This window comes from Glarea lozoyensis (assembly GCF_000409485.1).
Source record: "Glarea lozoyensis ATCC 20868 chromosome Unknown GLAREA3, whole genome shotgun sequence".
In the NCBI taxonomy this organism is placed as follows: Eukaryota; Fungi; Ascomycota; class Leotiomycetes; order Helotiales; family Helotiaceae; genus Glarea; species Glarea lozoyensis.
The window spans coordinates 1,914,004-1,936,060 of record NW_007360998.1 but is presented as its reverse complement, the minus strand read 5'-3'; the positions used below and the strand labels follow the sequence as shown (position 1 = coordinate 1,936,060).

The 22,057-nt window shown below is 46.8% G+C and overlaps 3 protein-coding genes across 3 annotated transcripts; 2 read left to right on the top strand and 1 right to left on the bottom strand.

Moving 5' to 3' along the window:
- Window positions 1-1,082: 1,082 nt before the first annotated feature.
- On the top strand, window positions 1,083-1,840 carry GLAREA_00613 (uncharacterized protein; the record flags this gene model as incomplete). Its single annotated transcript, XM_008085371.1, has 4 exons — window positions 1,083-1,216; window positions 1,278-1,343; window positions 1,404-1,550; window positions 1,612-1,840. The coding sequence occupies 4 exons, from the start codon at window positions 1,083-1,085 to the stop codon at window positions 1,838-1,840; spliced, it is 576 nt and encodes a 191-aa protein (XP_008083562.1).
- Window positions 1,841-11,955: 10,115 nt separating this feature from the next.
- On the bottom strand, window positions 11,956-12,303 carry GLAREA_00612 (uncharacterized protein; the record flags this gene model as incomplete). The annotated part of the gene is made up of 1 exon (XM_008085370.1): window positions 11,956-12,303. The coding sequence occupies one exon, from the start codon at window positions 12,301-12,303 to the stop codon at window positions 11,956-11,958; it is 348 nt and encodes a 115-aa protein (XP_008083561.1).
- Window positions 12,304-15,035: 2,732 nt separating this feature from the next.
- Window positions 15,036-15,518, top strand: GLAREA_00611 (uncharacterized protein; the record flags this gene model as incomplete). Its single annotated transcript, XM_008085369.1, has 1 exon — window positions 15,036-15,518. One exon carries the CDS (start codon window positions 15,036-15,038, stop codon window positions 15,516-15,518), a length of 483 nt encoding a protein of 160 aa, XP_008083560.1.
- Window positions 15,519-22,057: the final 6,539 nt, after the last annotated feature.

The following is a 22,057-nucleotide window of genomic DNA, read 5'->3' as shown; positions in this document are numbered from 1 at the left end:
TAGGAATCATATAATACCAATCAGGGACACTATAATGAGAAGTAGTACTCTAGACACTGGAGGACGAGTCGCACAAGGTTACTTCTAAACTCATCTGGTAGCCCTGTCTCGTACTTACTTGGTGCATTTAAACGAATTTTACTGCACGCTTCTCCATTGTCCACACGACCACGCCGAAGTACGCTATTATTCTCTTAAGTCACTTTAATATATTGGGGCTACTTACTCATTTAGGACAGAGGTAGAAAGCTTCAAGGTCAAAAGGCACGAGAACTCGATAGCTAAGAAGCCAAACAGCTTTAATCTAGGCTAATGCTCAATGCCAGAGGATATAGAAAGACAAGATTAATAGATCAAAAGCTTTCGGTGACAATAATATAAACTTCAAGCTTTTAGGCTCCAGCGTTTCATGGATACGAGGAGTTATCTGATTCTCGATTGTTGACCTTCCCGATAAGAGGCTCGCCAAGGTACCGGCGTTCTTGGTAGACCTCAAAAGTACTCACATAACTCAACAGGATATTCACATATAGGTTTGATTGGAACGACGAAGGAGACACCTCGAAATTGCTTCGAACCCTCACTCCAATATCAGAAGTATAGATACGTATCGAGTAGAGTACTCTACTAACACATACGGTCAGACCTCGAGGATGGCTTATGAGCGAGGAACGCCTCTCGTCAAGACGATTTTCTCCAAGACTTTTACCCTGGTTCTACTCCATAAAGACTTTAGCCCGTGTTAAGCTATTGGCTGCGGAGAGTAGACATAATACATGATTAAGGTATGTGAGAATCGCACATCTATAGGGGTGTTATCGCTCTTCAGCTTCCAAGAGTTTCTCTTGCAAAATCAGCCCACATGTGGGAGAACTCCAGAGTATTAATGAGCAGAATATAACAAATGTAGAGACCAAGACTTTCCCTCTTGAAGTGATAAAATTTACAAGAGGAACGAATTTCCCGTTTTTCAGGAACACTAGCGAGCTCAATCACCTCTTCATACTTCTTCGTCTCGGAAGATCCAAGCTCATACAAGTGCTCTAAAATACTATTGAACAGTTAAAGAAACACTTATCATCATGAAGTTCCTTAATATCATCACATCCCTTGGAGCTGCTACACTGGCCTTGTCCGCTGCACTACCGGCTGCCGAGCTTGAGAGCAAAGTCGAATTCAGAGCTATTGCCGATGTTACAGAACCACCACCATTTGTGTAGGTCATTCAATCTCGGCGTTATAAAGTCAAGTCTTGCCTAATACATCTTGCAATCCAGGACCGACGGAGGAATTGATATTCCAGGAGCTGTCAATGACAGATCTTTGGTGCCAAAGGCAGGGGCGTAAGTCAAGACACTGGTTCCTCTCGCTTTCGATATTCGCTAACTGTCGGATCACTTTAGCTTGTTCGATCGTGATATGTCCGTGATGTGTGGGTATGCCGAGTGTATTGGTTCCCGCTTCATTCATCCTCAACATGAAAGTGAAATGTGGCATGCATTCGACCGGTACTACGGAGGTGGATTCCGCGTAAAATCATACCAAACCTAGTAAATATTCCCCTTCTTGCAATATTAGAAAGGAAAGTAACTGACAACCCTATCCCAACAGTTGCATCAAATGTAGAGGCGGTGTCATTGCTTTTAGCAATATAGTCAGCTACTCTATCGATGTCACTAGAAATGATTGGCTTCGATCATACGATTGTCTTAGACCATTGATCTTGTCAGGAAAGAGTCGCTGTTTTCTTGGTAGTTTGACTTTTGGTTATCACGGCGGATGGCGCGTCGGTGCTGTTCAGGAATTCGATGGGTACGATGGGTGCATCGAGGGTTGCTAGACCTCTGGTGTTCTTGTCCTCGAAGCTTAGAACCGGAACTTGTAGTGTCGTGCTTTCATTTCGTGGTGACCGGTTGTTAGTTACCTGCCTACCTAGGTACCGTAGGTAGGTATTGACAGCATTCAATCGGTAGCCAATTAGTGGCATATATGAGCGAGGCCTAGAAGCGCCTTGTACAGCATGCGCACAGTACTAAGATAAGGTAGTCTCCGTTAATCTTACATAAAGCCAGGAGCCAGATTTTGCTATCGTAAGACTTGTTCCAACCTTGTATGCCCTAGTTTCGTTCCTTGACAAAGCCGATAACTCCGTGGCCCCACGGAGCATCAGGAAGAAACTCTCTGGTTGACAAACCCACCTCTTATGATGTGATGCTAACCTGAATTCACTTATGTTCAGCTTGCTTGCAGGGCTTGGGCTTGTCCAAAGTCAGAGCCAAAATCAACATACTCCCAAGGAGCATCAGCAAAAATTTCGGATTGATTGTTAGATTGTCTCTCTCCATCTGTTCACGGTTAGGTACCTACCTACCTATAGGTACCAGGTAGGTAACTTACCTGCGACTTGGTCATGTTCCATCTCAGTAGAGCGACAAAAGTCTACCTAAGGTGGGTAGATACATAGGTAAGGTACCTTATGCTCTAAACAACACCTGCAGGTTCAATTCAATAACGATTCATACTATACTGAATCTGTGGTACCAATTTTGAGGTTTCACGATTTCGCGACTTTGCGATTTTCGGATCAATTTCTTACTTTGGTTTTGGGGAGAACAGGAATACAGACCGTCACTTAACTTTATTGAACGCGTCCGGTGGGATACACACTATAAATAATCTGAATTGCCGCGTCACGAAAGTATCAGGTAGGTCCCAAAATAGGATTGAGATTCAACCCAAGACTGAAAAGGACGCGGTTATTTTGGAGGTTGCGCAGGTGGGTTCCGGTCTACCACGACTTCACGCTGAGGAGATGTTGACGTGAAAGATAGCCCAAGTAACTTCTATCCCAGAGATCAGAGGCGCAAACCTTCACGAGACAAATTCACACCTAGGCGTGTAACGATTTGCGTTAGTTTGAGGTTGAAATGTTCAAGGTTAACAACCTCGACATCCGAAGGGGGGGGGTTATAGTCCTAGACCGCCCCATAATTCCTTCCTCGTGACACAATCGGTCGTCGCCCTCCTCTCTGATCGAGAAGCTTTTTGTCTGGGAGGGAATGTTGATATTACGTCGTCCCAGGGCTCCGAGCCCCATTGTGCGAGGGTTGACCACCGGGGCAGGTATCACCACAACTCGATCTCATGAGTTGAGACTGAGCGGACCCTGCAATACCTCACCCAACTCACGAGCGTCCAAGGATGCCCAGGTGACATTCATGCTTTCCAAATTTACTGTCACTATCTCGAGGCTCCTTTCTGTAAAGTATCTCCGTCTGCGCAAAAATCAAACGCGTACCCCTGACTTGATGCCGGCGAAAGTGAACATGTGCTCTGTTCACCTATCAGGGAGCAGGCGTTCTGAATCAAACCGAGTTAACTTAGGTAAAGCCTAAAATGTGAAAAGTGTGGCAAAGTTGACATCTAAGGATGTTTTCCCTTGAGTTCTTTACAGCAATATCCCAACTGCAATGACGGTCACAGTTGGACGAGCGATTTAATTTCGCGATGGAATCGGGAATCCAATTTGCGAATCTTAACGGTCGTTGCCGAACGATACCTTACTTGACTATCGCCCATCAAGCTAACTTCTCTTTCCACGCATCAGCCTCCAATCACTTTACTCTCTAACTTGCAAGTGAAATTCTATAGAGAGATTTGCAGTTCATGGATCATCTCTGTACTAACTAGTACCTACGCTTTTACTTGTGGTCTCGATATATGTGTGAGAAGCTTCGTTTTTCTTCCCAACTGGGTACTTATCTAGCAATACTTTGTCACACTTATACTGCGCGATCATCACTTGTACGCAGAATAAACAGCTCATAAGGTATACACAGAAAAAGCTTAAGGAGCAAACTTTAAAAGTTCCGGGAGATGTCTCTCGTCAAAAGACCATATATAAACTTGTTTCAAAGTCAACGACGAGTTATCACATTCCAGGCTTCTTTGCCTACAAATTGAACACTTCGGGGCGTGTCTATACTACAACTGAAACTTGGTCATATATCCTCCGTATTCGAGATGTACGCGCCTTTGATATGCCTTTTATATCTCTACCTTATGCAGTCCCGAAGTCCGAGGGATGTATTTGCGACCTTAATTTATAAAGTAAAACCAAGCAGGCAGACGACCCGCTGGCCCCAACTTCCGAAAAATACGCAGACGTTCAAAAATCTCACTTAGCCAGCAGAAAAGGGAACAGTTGTCATGATACCGGCAGATAGTCACTCAAAACGATATAGTTGACATGTCTTCATGGAATTGGTTCTTTCTTGGCCTCAATCTCTGTCATCTGCGCACTTACTCGCCTGCAACCCTCCGGAATTGCCAACTCTGAAGGGAGACTTTCTGACACGGCACTGGCGCTAGAAAATCAATTACCATTTCAAAACCATGATATATTGGTCTGTGATCATCTTTCACTTTGACACCAACAGCCAACAAACTTGAGGTAGGGGACATTAGCTAGGACCATGGTACCGGATAGCAATATAGCGAACATCAGCATGGATTGAGGTCTTGGGAACGGGACCGTTCTGGATTAGGAAGAAGACGAAGGTGTGATTGCGTGATGGGTTTGGGGCTGGCGGGTTGTGGTTATGTTGGAGGAGGGACGGTTACAAAATCTTGGGTAAATGGGGTAATATTTGCTCTCCTGAGATTACATAGAAGGGTTTGATGTATACCTTACTCCAGAATATGAAGGACAGCTTTGCATGCAAATCCTCAAGGTATAGCCATTGGAAGACATTGAGTGCGTCGTCTTGCTCCAGAGACACACCGAGCGATATCTCAGTATCTCCAAAGACAAATTCTAGTACCTGGAGGTGATATGATCGACGTCCCATGGAGGAGGAACCAACAAGCTAACAAACATCACTAAACAAAGTCACCTCACATCACACCCACGTGCCCTTCAAGCCGCTCACTCAATTCCTCCAACCTACCAACCAGAGCCTCAGACGGTCAGACCTCCGTTAGATTCCCAGAAACCATTGTTTGCAACGCAACGCCGAAGCCACCAACCAAGCCAACTCTCGTAACTCACCCACTTGGGTAAGAGTCCTGATCTCTTGGGACAAGAGGGTTTGCGAAGAGGCTGATGTGAGACAATGATCGACGGTGTGTTGGAGAAGTTGAGAGTGTGATGAGATGTGATGTGACTTGCTTTGAAGCGAATGGTAATTATTCTTGCGGCTAGGTTGCCCATAGATGTAATTTTGCATACCTACGTGGCTCGCAGGAGCAATAGCAAATTTTCACAACACTCATGTTGCACGATAGTTGTTCACACCTCGTGTAATCAGACCTCACTCTAGAAGGAGAATACCTCCAACCAAGGAGCAAAAGATCCGAACCCCTTTGAAGACGACTTCATTATGCTCAAATCCTCGCCAAATGATCTTCCACAACTATTTTTCTCTTTTATCCATTAATTAACACCGTAGAGCTTAGTGCTCAATCTCATCTCAGATGACGTTTCCTCTGGCGCAGGAATCGAAACCTACGTAAATTAAACATAAATCTAAAATAGGTGTCTTCCAGAAGCTCTTCCAAAGAAGGAAATAGTTTGCGTAATGATATCGCTGGAAAAGTCAATGGAATTGCCAGATTTGACACTGCAAATGAACTTTAGGAGAACGTCACTTGATGCTCAATGTCGTATTGTTCAGACGCATCCGTGGTAGAGGTAAAAAATACATCGCTGCTTGAGATATTGGTTCTCAGCGCTGCTTTGGCGGCAACATGACAGAGATGTGCTAATCCGCAGTCCTCCGATGACCGTCAAGGATGACAACCGCATGGTGCTCGTGGTCCCGGGTCGGGGTATTAATCAGTAGACGGAGATAAATTTTACAAGACATTTCGAGATAACAGTCCTTGGCCTCTTACCGCCGATAACTTGACTGAACCTTCTTCCGCGTCACCTCTTGCGACTAAAAAAACGGTGTGGCAACGGCAAGTCCTGAATAAGAGAGGTATTGTGTGACGGGGGGTAAGACATTACGATCTCGTGGTTTCCAGATCTTTGTACTCCAACCACTGGTAGGACAAAAAGAGCTTGAGCCTCTGGGTACCTCACATGAACGACCGCCTTACGAACACCAAACATGAGTTCATCCAACGAGAGCCAGGCAACGGTCCCAAAGATACTCTGGACACAGTAATACGTGAAGCCGCGCATAACGCCTGTATTACCGCTGGTTGTTGCTCAGGGTAATGAAATGGTGTGATGAAGATGACAGACTGCACCCCAGGCTTACAACCGTCGAGGTTTGAGAAGGGCACAGTAAGAAATATCACACCCACTGGTAACCGCAACAAGCCACCTTGAACAGAAACCAAGTGGTCGGGATTGGTGATACGGGAACGGATATGGAGAGTTGAAATTTGCATGTTGGTATTATCTCCTGTGACCGAGTAGCGACAAGCAAAAGGTACACTTGGATGAGCGATTTACAATCGATGCCCGTAAGCTATTTTCTAAACTCACATCAGCAAACCAGCTCCGAAACAGCGAGCAATACGACAGCCAATAACAGCCAACTCAACCATGTGCAATGTGCGACGCCGCGATGCCTCTTATTTGCTTTAACTCTCAAGCCTGAGGAAGGAAACAACCAGCTGTTACACACACCTCCGGCATACCTGAGTGCCGTGTCTGTAGTGGCGAGGCCCGAAGGCTGAAAGTTGCGCGTGATCAACCATAAACATCCCGCTTTTGCGATGTATGGCTACCACATTTCTTCAGTTGTGATGAAGTGTGCATGCCATCTGCTGTTTGAATTGGTGGATATTGCCCGTTGCAGGCTATCAAAGTATGCAATGGGAGGATCCACGGAAGATGTGCTACCAAAAAGGCAGGACAGAACATCAAGCGTTGGTGATAGTCGGAGAAATTGTGATAGAAATTGCAGCAGCTGGGAAGGATTTGAAGACGGGACATGCTTGGGACAAAATACAACACCGCAATGCGGGGTAAGAATGTTTTATCATGCTTTGGAAATTTCAACACGCTTGGGTGGCAATATAGAAATTGATCAGCCTCTGCACGACCTGATAGATCATAGATAGGGACAGCTTTTGAAAGGCTAGGAAATCAAGGGGGTTTGCCCTCTCCACTTGAAAACCTTTGAAAGTGACACGAGATATCTTTTTCGATGGCTCGCCAATTCGGATCCGTATCCCGAGTACTCGAATTGGTGTACCGCTACATGCTTTGTGTGCAACTGAACACCAAGCACAGGTGAGGCACGAATAACAGGTATCCGCTCATGGTGATGGTGTTGTGTGTCAGATTCCCAGAGATGGGAAAGGTTGGCTGAGAAAGGCGCAGCCTGTGCGTGAAGATTGCGGGGACCCTTACACCCGTGACACAAGCCATTTTGCCCGTTCAGAAGATACTCTTCTCCTTTGAGGATTGAAGGCTGTCTCAGCCGCGTGAAGTAGAGAGGCGGGCTCGGTGATGCCGGTATTTTACGCTCCATCAACTTAGAGTAGAAGTGAACTCTCCGTCAACTCATGATTCCTCTCCCTGACAATCCAAAGAATAAGGTTACTTTGATTTGCCTCCAACATACTTACCTACTGGTGTTGTACAGAGATCTGATGGAGGGCTGTTTTGTCGAGGGCTGGACGGTTCTGACAGGGGAGTCATATCGCCACTTGTTCTCCTTGGTTGGATTTGTCGTCGTCGCCCATTTCTGCAGGAATTCATATGCAACCTCTTCTTCTGCGGCCGGTTCCTCCTACGCGTTCTGGACAGTACATCCTGCAGAGCTCCCACACCAGACAACAGACTGGCAATCCGATGCGACCTTGTCGTACACAGTTCAAGCACTCTCGGTTACATTCTCTTTCCCTCCCCCTTTTATTGCTATCGTGAAGTGTTGGAAGTGCGATCTGTAAAAAATCGAAGCTAGAGCTCTTTATTATCAAGACCCCAGCAACTGGACTATTTCCAAGCCCGACTATTCCTCCATGTATTCAAAAGGGGACACTATTCTTGTAATCCTTCGCATTCGTGATAGATACTCGAGGCGAGGTTCTGTATCACACAAGGTGGTAATTGCGCTACTAATTGCTCTGGTAAAGTGTGGCATACCAGGCAGAGGCAGCCTCCTTAGAAACCATCGGACGCGCAATAAATGAAGGTTATACGTAAGTTTCTTCGCTTCATCTTCAAAGCAGCGATCGTACGCACTTGGAACAAATCAATTATATAGTACTGTGAATCCTTCCGGTAAGCATGCAGATGTCCAATGGAATTAGATGGCGAACTGGCTGTATCCAATAAAGAAGACTGTTGGAATTCTGGGAGAGTAACCAGTTGATAAAGCGGCTTGTTGCATCACAGACGCCCGACAGAGTAAGGCGCCATCATCTCAAAGCCCGGGGTAGAATGTGGGGGAGGTGACAGCTCAGATCGTGCAACCGTTGTCACTTTGTGCTCCGTATCACCCCAGTAAGAACCACCAGGGCATCGGGCATTTGAGAAGCATAAGACTATCTGCTATAACAGTGTGTCTTTGACTCCGATGATAGTCTGCAGATGAGCTCCGACGAGAATCTGGGAGGTCAAGTCGCTCCTGGAACTTCTATTTCGAGAAAAATGCAATAGCCTGCGGGAGGGACCGTCAAACTCAATATTGATATTTCTAGCGCTTTGAAGCCAGAGAAACTCGGGAAAATCATCGCTAAAAAAAGGCCAGGTCAACCTTTTTGATCACTGTGCCGTTCTGTTCCTGAAAACGACCCTGCAGATGCCGAGTGCACCAGGTCGGAAAAATGTTGGATGTACTTTGGAAAGATGATGCAAAATAATCCCTCAAACAAAACACGTCGTACGAACGGCCGCGATGAGAGCACTTTCCACGGCATTTGTTGTCGCAATAGCAGTGTGTCTATTGATGCACCCCCATGCTTGTGCTCGCTTACTCATGAACGTCATAATTAATATAAACCACAAAACAAATAGCCTGGTAAGCACGACTCCAGAGGAACGTGTCTTTGGGGATCATTATTGTTTGGGGGTACATTTTCATATAACCCGTACCTGCTGTATTCGACGGCAACATGTCGTGGATTTTGGCAATACCACGTAGCTCCATGCGATGATATATTGACGTGCCAGATATGCTGCAAGCGCGAGATTCGATTTGTCCAAAGCAGATTCTATGCATGCTATCAGTATGGACTGTCGCTGGATCAAGCCTCGTTCTCGCCTGGAGGTTCGCTGCGTCGGAACTTTGCCGTCGGACACGAAGAGTCCCGTCCACTTGTCGAGTATTTGGCGAAAGACACAGTATGCAGAAATGAAGCCATCGTACACTCGTCACGAGAAGCGACAGCGACCTTACAAATCCCCAAAGCAGGAGAGTTCCTATACGTCCCGTCATAAGGCCAATCTCGATTACGCCACTGCGTGAGTCGCGACACCTTCTGTCGAGTATGACTGGTGAATCATGACCTGAAGCCTGAAGGTAAGCTTGTTAAAACGGCAAGTTTCTCAAACTTGAGCTCGACAGCGTGGGGGTTGCGTTCGTCTAGCCAATCTCGCCCCTGTGATGTTGCTTCGTGCATTTATTTCAAGTTCCTTGCACCAAAACTCAACAGGAACAGGGTCCTGAAATCACCGCACTGAAGAAGATCCAATTATCGAGCAATATTTCATGCAGCAAAACAGTGCTTGCAGGACGTATGCTCTAACGAGCCAATGGAACCCCTATTTCATGATTCCCAGATAAGCGAATCTCAACATTCATCATATTGAGGTCTGTGTGCTTGCGCAAGCCAGTTCCCCCATGTCGGTTCACGCTTGTTGTATTGCGGAGAGAAGATGCAACGAATGATGTGTGGTGGTTTGAGGGCGATATCTGATGGAATATCAAGTGTGGAGCTGAGACAAATATTTCGCAGAGAAGCCATGTGGCACTAGAAGATGGAGATCTAGCATAGAACCATGAACCAAAGTAGACAGGTTTGGGATTCGATAACCCTTCATCCCAATCTACCGAGGTTCGATTTTTGAACAAGAATCAGCGCTTCTGCTTTCTCTACGTACAATAATGCAGAGCATGAAAAGATATCTTCGACGACGACTCGCAATCGCTCACAGATCTGCAGATAAGAACATCCAATATTGATGCGCGCTTGTTGCGGACTTGGTTCCTATTCAAACCACAAGTCCCCGAGATCTATAAAATTGGAGTTGGAGCTAAATTCGATCCCGAGGTCCACGAGGAATCGAGGTCGAGGATGGGGGAAAGCGTGCAAACACGGGCCGTCTGTGGGCTGCCGCATTTGACATCTGGTTAGATCGTGAGGATAGTTGGCTCGTAGCTCTGCGACTAAGTCTATTGTACTTCAATCTCGTGGGATGAGAGATAGGATAAACTGTTCGGCACATGCTGCTGAATCTTTGATCACCAGCAACACATCTGAATCATGAATCACTGTCTCGGCGATTTACATCTAGATGAAGTCATATATCCACAATGAGCTTTATGCGCCTTACAATTGTCTTTGGACATCAGCACGGTTTTTGTGGCAGACGGTTGATCTGACGATGTTGACTCCTTTTGTATGAAGATTTCCCAAGGAGTCGCCGAAACGAGAAGATGGTTGCAACCGACTCCAAGTAGAGAGAGCGCCTGATGATCCGATACGAGTGAGTTTGAAAGCTCAGCTCATTCGGTGTCCACCAGACGGCTGCTATCGTGAAAAGAGGGGCGGAGGGCTGAGCGATCAATTGAGTTCCCATACGATGAGCCGTACTCTGAGACAAGATATCGAGATTCTTCTTAGACACCAAAGTTGAACCAAGAGTCTGACACGGGGTGAAGTTTTCCCGACCTCAGAGAAGCTCCGATTCATCCGAATGTACAATGGTACCGCCATCAACATACTTATCGATGGATGATGCCACCCTAGAAGGATATTCGAAACCCCCACGGTGCTTAGTATGAACCAACTTTTATATCAGTCCAGGCATCCGGCATTAATATTTCCACATGCGAGAACGCTTTAAATAAAGTGAAGATAACGCGGTAGAGTTGTAAACGTGAATATGCGGCTTGGCAATTTGACGTTAACTTTAGCCTCCAACTTAGTCTACTCGGTTGCTTCCGAAGAATGTGATGGATATGAAAAGGGGGAGGAGCTTTGAGGTCGGCAAAGTGTCTGGTTTTGAAATTGTACAATGACTTTGATTGAGGTGCATGCCTGGGCAATTTGGTTGTGTGCTTGTTAGAACTTCGAAGCTCTAGAGGAAGAACTTGAGAAGTTCCAGCCGCATCTCTTGGGTATTTTCATACAGGCTAGATGTTAGTTAGTTGCAATTTGGCCTACATCATTTTGGGGTATCAATAGTTTCGATTGATTGTTTCCATGAGCTTTTAGTGTCCTGATATTGCGTCGACCAAATATAATATCGAGCATGCACCGGCACTCCTTCTAGCCAAACAAGTCTACTATTAGAATGTTTGAAGCTTTCCTTCAGTTTCGGCATACTTGCTAAGTACATACCGGGTTCGTTTCTCGAGGGTTTTTGTGATTAATGAAGTTTCTTCGAGCCGCTTGACAAGCAACTATCCAGCCTTGCCGCTGTTGCCAAACGTATTCGACAGGAGTCGTGTCGTCGCGGCGGCCGTGCTTACTCGTACTTTGTACCGCCGCTTGTTTGAAAGGAGTCGTACTGGGATGCTGGAACGAAGCCGGGTCTGTTCGCCGACTCAAGAGTATCAATAGTTGTTGCCGCAGACTTGCGTAACCTTTTACTGCTGGCGGTAAGTGATATTTGGTTTCAAACCAGGACGTAGCGGTATATTGGGCGGCAGAGACATCGAGATCCAAAGTAACTTCAAATGATAACCAGAGGAAAGACGTGTCCACATCCATCTTTCACTCTTATTTGCAAACGGTACAAAGCACAGCTCGATGTAACTCCTTGGATCATGAATCAAGTCCGGGTGAAGTTAGAGCTTTGAGTAATATCTCAGCAGTATTCCCGTAGCCTATGTCAAAATTCGCCCCGATGCTGTTTGTTGTCTGCAGGTCAAAATCTAAACTACCTGATTTGGCTTGTGCCTGCATACCCGATGCCTTTCCTGAGGCATATTTGGGACGTCGAGCGGCGATGACTGACAACAGCAAGCGGACAAAGTAATTTTGAGCGGCTTGTCTGCAGGAGCCATCTGAATGAATGGGCCTGATAGACGTCGATGGTGCCGAGAAAGAAGAAAGCTTGCCATCTGCGCGCGCGGCCACGTTGGGCGTAGAATGCACCTTCAAAGGAGGCATTTATTGTACATTGGAAGAGCGTATGAGAGAAAGTCAACGATATCGACGGCTGGACACCTTCATGGTCAAGGCGGCCGGAGGCGTGGCGTTGAGGGGAAGATCAGCAACGAAATATGGGGGACTGCGGGTAGATCCAGATAGGGCATAGCTGCAATGTCAAACACAGACCAATGAAGGTGCGGTACGCCTTGCTGCTTTCAAGAGGCAATTTGAAAAGCAGTTTCTTCATCCAGTCAGTATTAGATGCAAGAGCGGCAGGAGTTTGAGGTTGACAGGAAAGTTGATTGGCGGAAGAGACCACCTCCAATGCCACAAGCGTAAAGATGCTGCCACTTTTACCTCTAGCAGCTACGAATCTGAGACTTTGGTTTTGACAATCAACGTCTCATCTGTACTCGTACATAGACAAGGAAAGGTGAAAGATCGTCTAAAACTAGAGAGCCCAATCAGTCTTGCAGAATAGAGAGTAGAAGGTCAACCTCCGCAGCCAGTCACCAGACACCAATGCCTTCGCAGTATCTTTCTGAGTGAGAGGCCTCGCGGCTATAGAAAACAAAAATCTCGCTTGTGCCTCCATCGATGAGATTGCAGCTTGAAGGTATCGCGAATCGAGCCATCGAAGTCTCTCTTCCAAAAGGCTGCCCAGGCTGAGCGGGGATATTAAAGTTCATCAGACGCTGCCAAATAGTGAGCCACCCTGTCGACGCCCGAACTACCATACCCCTCTTGATAAAAGACAAGCGTATGAACTCAAGGGTGGCCAACGAGGTGTTTCGGTTTTAGGAGCATGTCTTCCCCCTTGACTATAATTTATATGTTGTTACTCCTGGATGTTGTTTGGCTGAGGTCGATATATGACCGGTTATTACAGCTTCGACGGCGTGTTGAAGTTTGAATACAGCCAGTCCAGGGATTTTTTGAGTGGAGCTTGTCAACCTCTACCAAAGGAGATTCGGTCGATGTTGGGGCTTGTAGGTCGAGTATTTATCGGCGCTTGTCAGAGTATCCTCGTATATCTCACTCCGAAAACCACATCTCACTCATGACCGTTGACATTGACGAAGGCCGAGAAATCGAATACCCCACCCCATCATGCAAGATACGTACTTTGGAGGGCTAACTCTGTATGGAGTACATGATTTGGTGCAGGGACTCGATGCTGCCCCTTGGCCCCATCTTTCCCCTTCCCTTCGCCAGTAGTCCCAATAATACTTCGATGTAAATGGTTAGAGTCAGCTCCCCGTCCTGTGCTGCATCCGGCCCAAACCGGCGACTCAATAAAGAATCCTCTCAGTCGTGGCCGCGTTGCGCTGGGCTGCCGGTGCTGGGCTGCTGGGCAGCTCTCCGTTCAAGCACTCAGGAGGAATTCGCGTACGTCTAGCGTTGCAACCGGAGAAAAAACAGCTGTCAGGCCACGAACAGCGCTGAAGCGGATGGACGGGGGAGGCCGAGGGGGAGCTTGCACTCGCTTCTTTGCGCTCAATGTGGCATGAACCGTACCGTACCCAGGTATGATCTAGACTGGACGGGCGTGAACGATTTTTCATGTGTTTTTGTTTACAGTAATAGACGCAACCCGGTCTGACCCGCCGACATCACGATATCGGAGGGCAGGTTGATGTGGATGATTGTGATTGACTGAGTAAGCGTGTCGAGCGTGGAGACGTCAAAGACGACTCTGAAGGAGGAGTTCTCTGTTGGGCAGCAGACAAGCAGACAACACCGTGGCGTGGAGGAGGAGGAAATAGCACACAATCCGTACTCCGTATACCGTAAATGTGGATGGATTATGCTGTTTATTTTGCAGGCAATTATTCACAGGAGACGCCCAGAAAATCCATCACATCCCGCGCTGTTGCCCTCCTTGAGTCCTTGCACCTGGCCTGCCCTGCCTGCTCCTCTGCGTCCTTCTCACTGTTTTCCCGCTACCCCGTTTCGGCCACATGCCTCGCCGCCCTACCATCCCACACTGGCTGCTTTTCTGAACAGGAAAGCCTGCTTCAACCACAGACAACCATCCACACCCACCCACCCGCCAAGACAAGCTCCACTCTTCGCTCCACTTCTGTCCAACTGACCACAGCCAGTCATGTCTCGCTCTGGGCCCGCTTTTCAATTTTCTACATTTTTCGCGCTTGCGTCGAAACAAGCCTGGCGGCCTAGGAAAAACAGCCACAGCGCAGACCCCGGACATCCTGGGTCACTTGCAGGAACAGACCAGACAAGGGCCTGCTCAGCCAAACTCCCGCTGCTCTCCACCAAAACTCCACCCACAACCATTTTGTATATGGGTTGACCATCTCGCTCCATTCTGCCCTGCAAACCACTTCTCCACCACCAGCTCGAAGCTCGACTGCCTCTTCTGACACTCACCTCCGTCGTCCTTTAACCATTGTGCTGATTGACACATCCTCGCTCCAAACGACGCCAACCACCATCACACCATCCTCTCGCTCATCAACACCATCGTCTTCGTGCTCACATAGCCGCCTAGCTCTTCTGAGACCACAACCCTTTCAAATAATCACCTTTCTCTCCAGGCTCCGCTTTCTGAGTCACACAGTCCTTGAGTTCACCGAGACTCGTGTACACCACTTTGTGCAAACAAAGAATTCGAGGCTCGTTTCGAGAAAAGCTTAAGAAGCAGCTTGTCCGTCTCGAAAAAAATATTGCACACCAACAACCTTCACCCGCTTCCTACTTTTCCGCTTCCACGATCCAAGATATATTCAATGGCGAATGCTATGGATTGGTCACCAGACTTCTGTCTTGCCTGTGACAAACAGACAGACGGAAGAGTCTACTGCTCAGAGTCTTGCCGTCTGGCAGAGTACGAGGTTGCTTCGTCGAACGCCGGATCTACAGCATGCTCTCCAACATCACCAAACGGTCCGCTCTCATGGCCATCAAGGTCGACCGGCAAGGGATTCCACCTCGAACCTGCATATAACTTCAGCAACGCTCAGCCATATGGTACCACTCCATCACCACGAACCTCCCACTTCTACCAACCAACAAGACCACAATCCTCCCCAGTATCATATGCCAAGTCGTCCCTGACTCCATCGAGTTCCCAATCAAGTCTCTTCTCCATGCAATCGTCGACCTCGACTTCAGAACCAGCACAACTCTCAGAGGAGTCAAGGAGAGCTTTACGGGCTTATGCCAGTTCGTTCGATCAATCTCGATATAGCCGAAGGCAATCGACCAACTGAACACACATCTGCTTCTACCACACACTGTTACCATTCATCTAAATTTCCATCAACACGATTTCTATTTACCACTTTACACGGAGTTCTTGCACGCCTGGTTCATTCACCAGTCGTTGCTGTTACGATACGAATACAAACACAATACCCAATCACCTCTCACATCCTTCTTCAATAGGATCGGCGTTCTCATAACCTTACACGAATTATTCTGGGTTGTACAAAAAAAGCATTATTCAACGGAGCATCATCACATCTCACATCATTTTCTGGTCATAAAAAGGTTTCATTGAGTCATACAACAACACTAGCATCGGAGCATACTGGAGAACCATCAATTGAGGCGGACACTCACTATTTGCAACATGAAAAATACATTTCTTTTTACTTTGTTTTAATTTAGGAGCACATTGGAATGGCGAGATCTGAAGCGGAACTATACCACATATTTGTGTAGCACGGGAGCGTAGGGATTTATTTTTGGTACCATGGCGCCTTGATATGAAACGAATATTGTTGTGGCATTTTGGCAAATTGTATCTGGGATTAGCATTGCCTCGAGAGTTTCTGTCAGTGATAGCTTGTTGGTTATAAGAATCTCACCATATAGATGTGGCATGAGAAGTTTGAGTCTATAGTAGTATAGCGAATGCATTATCAGAGTCACCTCATCATCAATTGATCAGGTACTTGAGTTTTTGAAACTCAAAACATATATTTTCTCCCTTGCTATGTGAGATAAAGGATTGCGTTTCTCTATGAAACATCATCAAACTCAATCAACTTGCACGTGAACTCCTTCAATCGTCTCAAAGTCATTCTCCCTTGGGATGACCTAACATCTCCCAGCGAAAGCAAGTATACCTCAGATAACCTCTCCTCACAACCATCCACGGCACACCCAGGGATATTCACTCACATCTCTCTCCCTTCCCATCTAGCGCAGGGGGAACCGAGGAACGCTCGCAGCGCCGTCACTCACAGATGCGATCTATGATGATAAGGTTTTCCGAGCGTTCCCCACATACCCTTAGGTTGTGGAGGGCACGGGCGGGTAGTAGATTTGGTGGACAGCGCGATCGCGGTCGGTTTTTTTTAGGGGTTTTAGTGTGGTTTTTTAGGAGGTCAGGCCCGTGGGAGTTTGGGGGGATTTGGAAGGGGAATCATGGTGGCTGCATTATTGGAGGTGTCTAGATTTTTGGAAGTGGAAGGGGAATTGGGGATGGGATGGGGTTTCCGTGGAGATATTTTCTGAATTTGTGAATTACAAGTGTACAGTACGTATCATCGGCGACTTACCCAAAACTTGGTAATCGATCACTGCAAAGAGGGTTCATACAGTACATATTTCCGAAAATCTAATTCTTGGTGTACCGGTCATCCGGAATACCATTCATGTCAGGGCGAACAAATCTTAGTGTGGAAAATGTGCCCTTGGTATCGTGACTGGAATCACTGGATGTGGGAATTTGGGATGATGCGTAGACACACACACACCCGATAGTTTTGAGACCAAAGGAGAGACAATTATTAATCATCGCTACGTTCTGAAGAGCAAGTGACTTTTCGTATCCTCGTAATCGGGAGAAGGATCATCACTGTTTTGTTTCGGAAGGGAGGATTGGTGGAAAGATGACCGGTGCACGAGATCTTCGATGCCAATGAACTCCAATTGTGAGGTACGTAAGATTAGGTTTATTTAGAGTCTTGGGATCTGGAGTTTTATTCATTGTTTGGGAATCCGAGGGAGACGCAGGACGCGATGTAAGTTTGGAAAGTTGGAGGATGGAAGTCATGTGCGTTGGGGTTTTTGATGGATGGCGCCATACAAAGTCCAACCAACCTTTTACGCAGGTACAACGTGCCATTCTTCCAGAACCAAAGTAATAACTGCATCACGCAATTGTTGCAATCTCGCCATATTACAGCACTCGCTCGCATTTCCATTACAAAAAGTTTCATCATCCCAAAGTGCAACCAAGCACGGTTCAATCATCCATCTCGTGATGAAGATACAAAATGACTTCATCGCACGATAGTGACGAAGAGGAAGCTTCATCCTGACCTTGGGAGTTCCACTTCCTCTTGGCTGGCCGCTGGCCGCTCCACTTCACGATGCCATCAGGATCGTGTCTGGTGTCAGGGCCAAGACCAGATAAATTGGATCCCATCGTGGGTCTCTCTCGTTCGGAGTTTATTTCCTCGTGTGTCAAAGTGTCAAACACCCCACAAAGTGGGCAAAGGACAGCGCATTTTGGGTGATGCGACAGCCGTACGGAGCACTGTAGGTGGGGAAATAGGATGGAAAAAGTGGATAGCGATTTATGGGATTGAATCAAGGTTGGGTTGTGTGTGAGGTGAGTTGTGATAATATTTTGGTTGTTATAACTCGGTATGGTGTTTTCGGATTTCCGGTTTCACAACAGAATAATAGAAGTTGATGCTGTTAATTATGCGACTACTTTACGGAGCTGCTTGTACAGTAACACTCGGTAATCAAGGATATGCTCGAACTGCAAAAAAATCCATTTCGAAATGGAGGTTAGGGATCACATGTCGGCAGCATGGGCATTGCGCAATAGTTAATCTATTTTTGCTGAACCTTCCCTTTTGAACGCCTCGACGCCCTTTTTTATGTTTTGAGCAACGGGAGTGCCGTTGCACCTTGTCGTCGATCATATCTGGAAGAAATGCATTGCAACTCGCGAGAGCTCCGGATGTGTTTCCGCACCATGAACGCGCCAGGTCATTACCAGATAATTTGATGGGAGGAATCGACATGTAGATGCGTGCAAGATTAGGGAGATGGATAATAGCGTTGCAACAGGATGGGTGTCATTTGGGTGATGCATGTGTTATGGTTGATTCCGTCGCATCCAGTCTGCAATTGCAAGACAAGTCATGTACGGAGCATGTACGTTGAGGTCAACGCCGTTTGGAAATGGTACAGTGCCGAGGGTACATTGCTTTAAAACCGGCAGGGAAAGTTAATGAACTGCATTTTGAGAGATGATCGGTTCATGTTGTGTAAACAACCAATTCTGTCGGCTTCTCCAACCATATCCTCGCCTGCAACGCCTGAATGAGTTCACGACTGCACCATCGACTGAGTTCTGCCACGCGCCTCGTGCTCTCTCAACCTCATCGATGATATCCAATGCCTTTAAAACACAAGCATATTATTCTATCAACAACCTCATAAATAACCTCCGTCTCATCATCTCAACCAGGTTCCAACACTCATTCTCGTGCTCGGTAGCAACTTCCTACCTGGTAAAGCACATCGGTACATGCAGTTCGTCCTCCCCGGAGGCTTTATCCGTTCTTTATCCTGGGCTCCAATCCCCTGGATTGCGGCTGCATCCGCAGCGGTTATCCAAACTTCCACCGCGCAGCTCATCCTCTCACCGGGCGCATCGCCATCTGAATGTCATGTCATGTACAGTAAGGCAAGGCAAAGCAAGCTTATCAATCAAAAACCTCATGCTCATCCTCACCCTCCCTATTCTGCCTGCCCGACAGGGGAAACGAAACTCTGACCTGGCGCGCTTCAAGGACAATGCAAATTTAGGTTAAGATGCTTATGATGAATCGCTGCTGCTCGGGGAACGCTGGCTGACCATGCCGGCTTCTCGTACCTTGCGTGCTTGCCTTACAGACCACCAGGAGCCCATGGTCGAAGAATTTGACGCCCGGTAAGCGATGAGTTGAGAAACGTCCACGTATCGACTGATGCTGCTCGCTTGTCTTCTCAAAACACAGTCACCGATGGAAAGTCAGAAGAGAAAATTTTTCCTCGTCTGTTTCATCCATCGCCGTCATCTCGTTCCTTGTTCGTTCTCTCGTTCGTTCGTTCCTCATCTCATCCCATCCCAATAATAATCCATCGCTTCTACGGGCGCTACGGGTACCTGACCGGCTCGCCTGTCTGGTTGTGCTGTACAACCCTAAGAATGTACGAGTACACGATTTGACAGGTGAGGGACGCGGACGAGTCCTGCAGGCGTGAGGTGAGATGGGCGCAACTATTGAGCCTCAGCCTCATATCACCAAGGAAGAAGAATTTTTTCATACTTCGCATAGCCGTTAGTCAGAAATAGAGTGGTTCAAGCAGTGAGATTGGCGTTTCTCAAGGACACGTCGTGTTCCAAATCAAACTTGCAGAGTTTTCTTCTGAAGGAACATCGTGCTCGGTTTCGGTTGGTGGTGGTGGTGTTGGTTGAAAATTTTCACCTCTCGATAACGGAGTCCCGGTTAGATATGGCTCAGATACACCACACGGGATGGATATCTCATATAATCGTGGTACATCGGCTTTGTCCAATTTTACTTTTACTACTGTTTTGCTTTTGCATTGATTAGATCTTTTCCGAAGAGGCTCAAGTGAGTTTCTTCATGGATGAAAAATTTGCTTTTGCTCGATTCGGACTAGCTGTCCCCAAAACATCGTCGTTTCCTCCACATCTCAATGAGAGGCCTGGTCTTGCCCGAAAACCGCTTGCGCAAACAAGGTTTGTGCTGAAGCTATCCCAAAGAAAACATCTCTGTGCGTTTTCAAGACTTCCGTTTCCGTTCCCGTTTTCCGGAAAACATCTAGATTCTTCTTCCTCCCCCTCACAAACCTTCTACAGAAGCTCCATCCCTACATCCGCATCTACGGTCCGTACCCGACATACAGTGGAAAAAGCACACTTCTTCGGCCCTAATAATCACATCATCCTTGATATCAAATTCCAGCGAACCGCACTTCTCAGGTACGATGCTAGGATGGGCGTCTTACAGATGTGGCTGTCGATATTCCACCATACAGTACCCACACATGTCAAAAGCCTCAACTCAGCTAGCGTAAGATCTACGTGGCTTGCGCGAGGGCTTGAAGTTGGTTCGTGGGTCATCTTTGGATGTTGTGCTTTGCGACCGCGGAGGCGGTAGAGTTTCTTTTTCGTTCGTTCGTCGGTCGCTGCTCTTGCTTCAGCTGTCATCGGGCGAACATCGTACGAGTATGACTGTTTTCTTTGCTTCTTCAACTCGGAATTCTTACCGAGGTGAAAATATTTTTTTCATTTTGTTTGTGTGACCTGAGAGACGCCAAGTCTTGATATTGGTATCCATTGAGATACTTGGGCGTCAATGGACGGAAGGTCGATTCGACTGCTCTTTTGGAATACAATTGTGGGTTTGCAGAATATCATTCAAAGAACGAAAAACAGGCGCAGCTATGCCTCTAGTCCCTGGCGTAGGTTTGTGAGCTGTCAGCCTTCGAGATGTATTCCATCTCCAAGCGAGTCTTCATTCTCGTCACATATCAGAAGTTTCATGTTTGAATGCCACGTTTTCTCAAAATATCATTATTCTTGCCGTGCTTCTTCGCAGTATGTAATGGCTTGCTTGCTTGCAGACGAGCTGTCTGATCAAGGCCAATGCTGTCAATTGAACTTTGACCCTTGTTATCTCTATCATATTCATCTCACAAATTTCTTTTTTTCAAGCCGTTGAGATGCAGAAACATGGCTCTCGCGTGTTCCAATGATTACCGTGCATATTCATCCCTTGAGTCGGGAATATCTCGTACAACGAGACATACATTTCTTCACCAACTAAGTCATTGACTTTCTTTATTTCGGACACTCGCACATAATTTTTGAGTTATCACTCTTCTAGATACATCTCCTTGAAACGGGCAAGTTGCGGTCTTGATATTAGACACGTTACATCATTCTCGGTGCCCAAATTACCTCCCTTACCTCCGTTAAAGCTGCCTATCAATCACATCTCCACCCCTTTACGAGCTTCGCACGTGGCCATTGCTAATGACAAGTCAGCCTTCTACGTTGATTTAACGACCAACCCGTCATCCCGTCTCTCCCAAACCCTTTTTTATATTCTACATCCAACTCCCCCCCACGTGAAGCACCCACCCGTATCACCCACATTCCAAGTCCACTCGCCTTCACATTCCCAACCTCACTCGCTTCCACCTCCTCGACATCCGAATGTTTCAGCCCTTCTGTGGGGTAGACGCGTCACGACGTCAAAAAATCATCACGCTGGGTGCTGCAGACGGGTAGCTACATTCGGGGCAAGCCGTAACGAATCGACATTTTGGGAGGGATTTGAAAGGATACTAAAGCAGCGGAGATGAGAGCTGCTATTAAGTGTGTTGTGGAGATTTTATTGGTGGACCGTGGACATGGTTTGTGTTAGAAAAGAGCTGTTTATACGGGCATAGTAGATTATTTTTGTATCATGTGTATCACTGGATATATTTCAGCTCAGGGGTAATATTTCTTATGTCAGGCTTGATTTATCTTCAGAGGTCCATTAGAGATGTGGAGGATGCTACGCGGATGATATAGACACTTATCTTAACAGATCAAAGGACCAGCTCATATTCTTTTATTACTACGTTATTACACGATTATCAAAGAATATCCACAATCAAAATGAAGTGGTCAGGCAGCTTGGTACGACATGCAATTATTTTCACATATATTGATCCACACAGTTCAAACCTGCGAGAAAGACGCAAGACACAACACCAG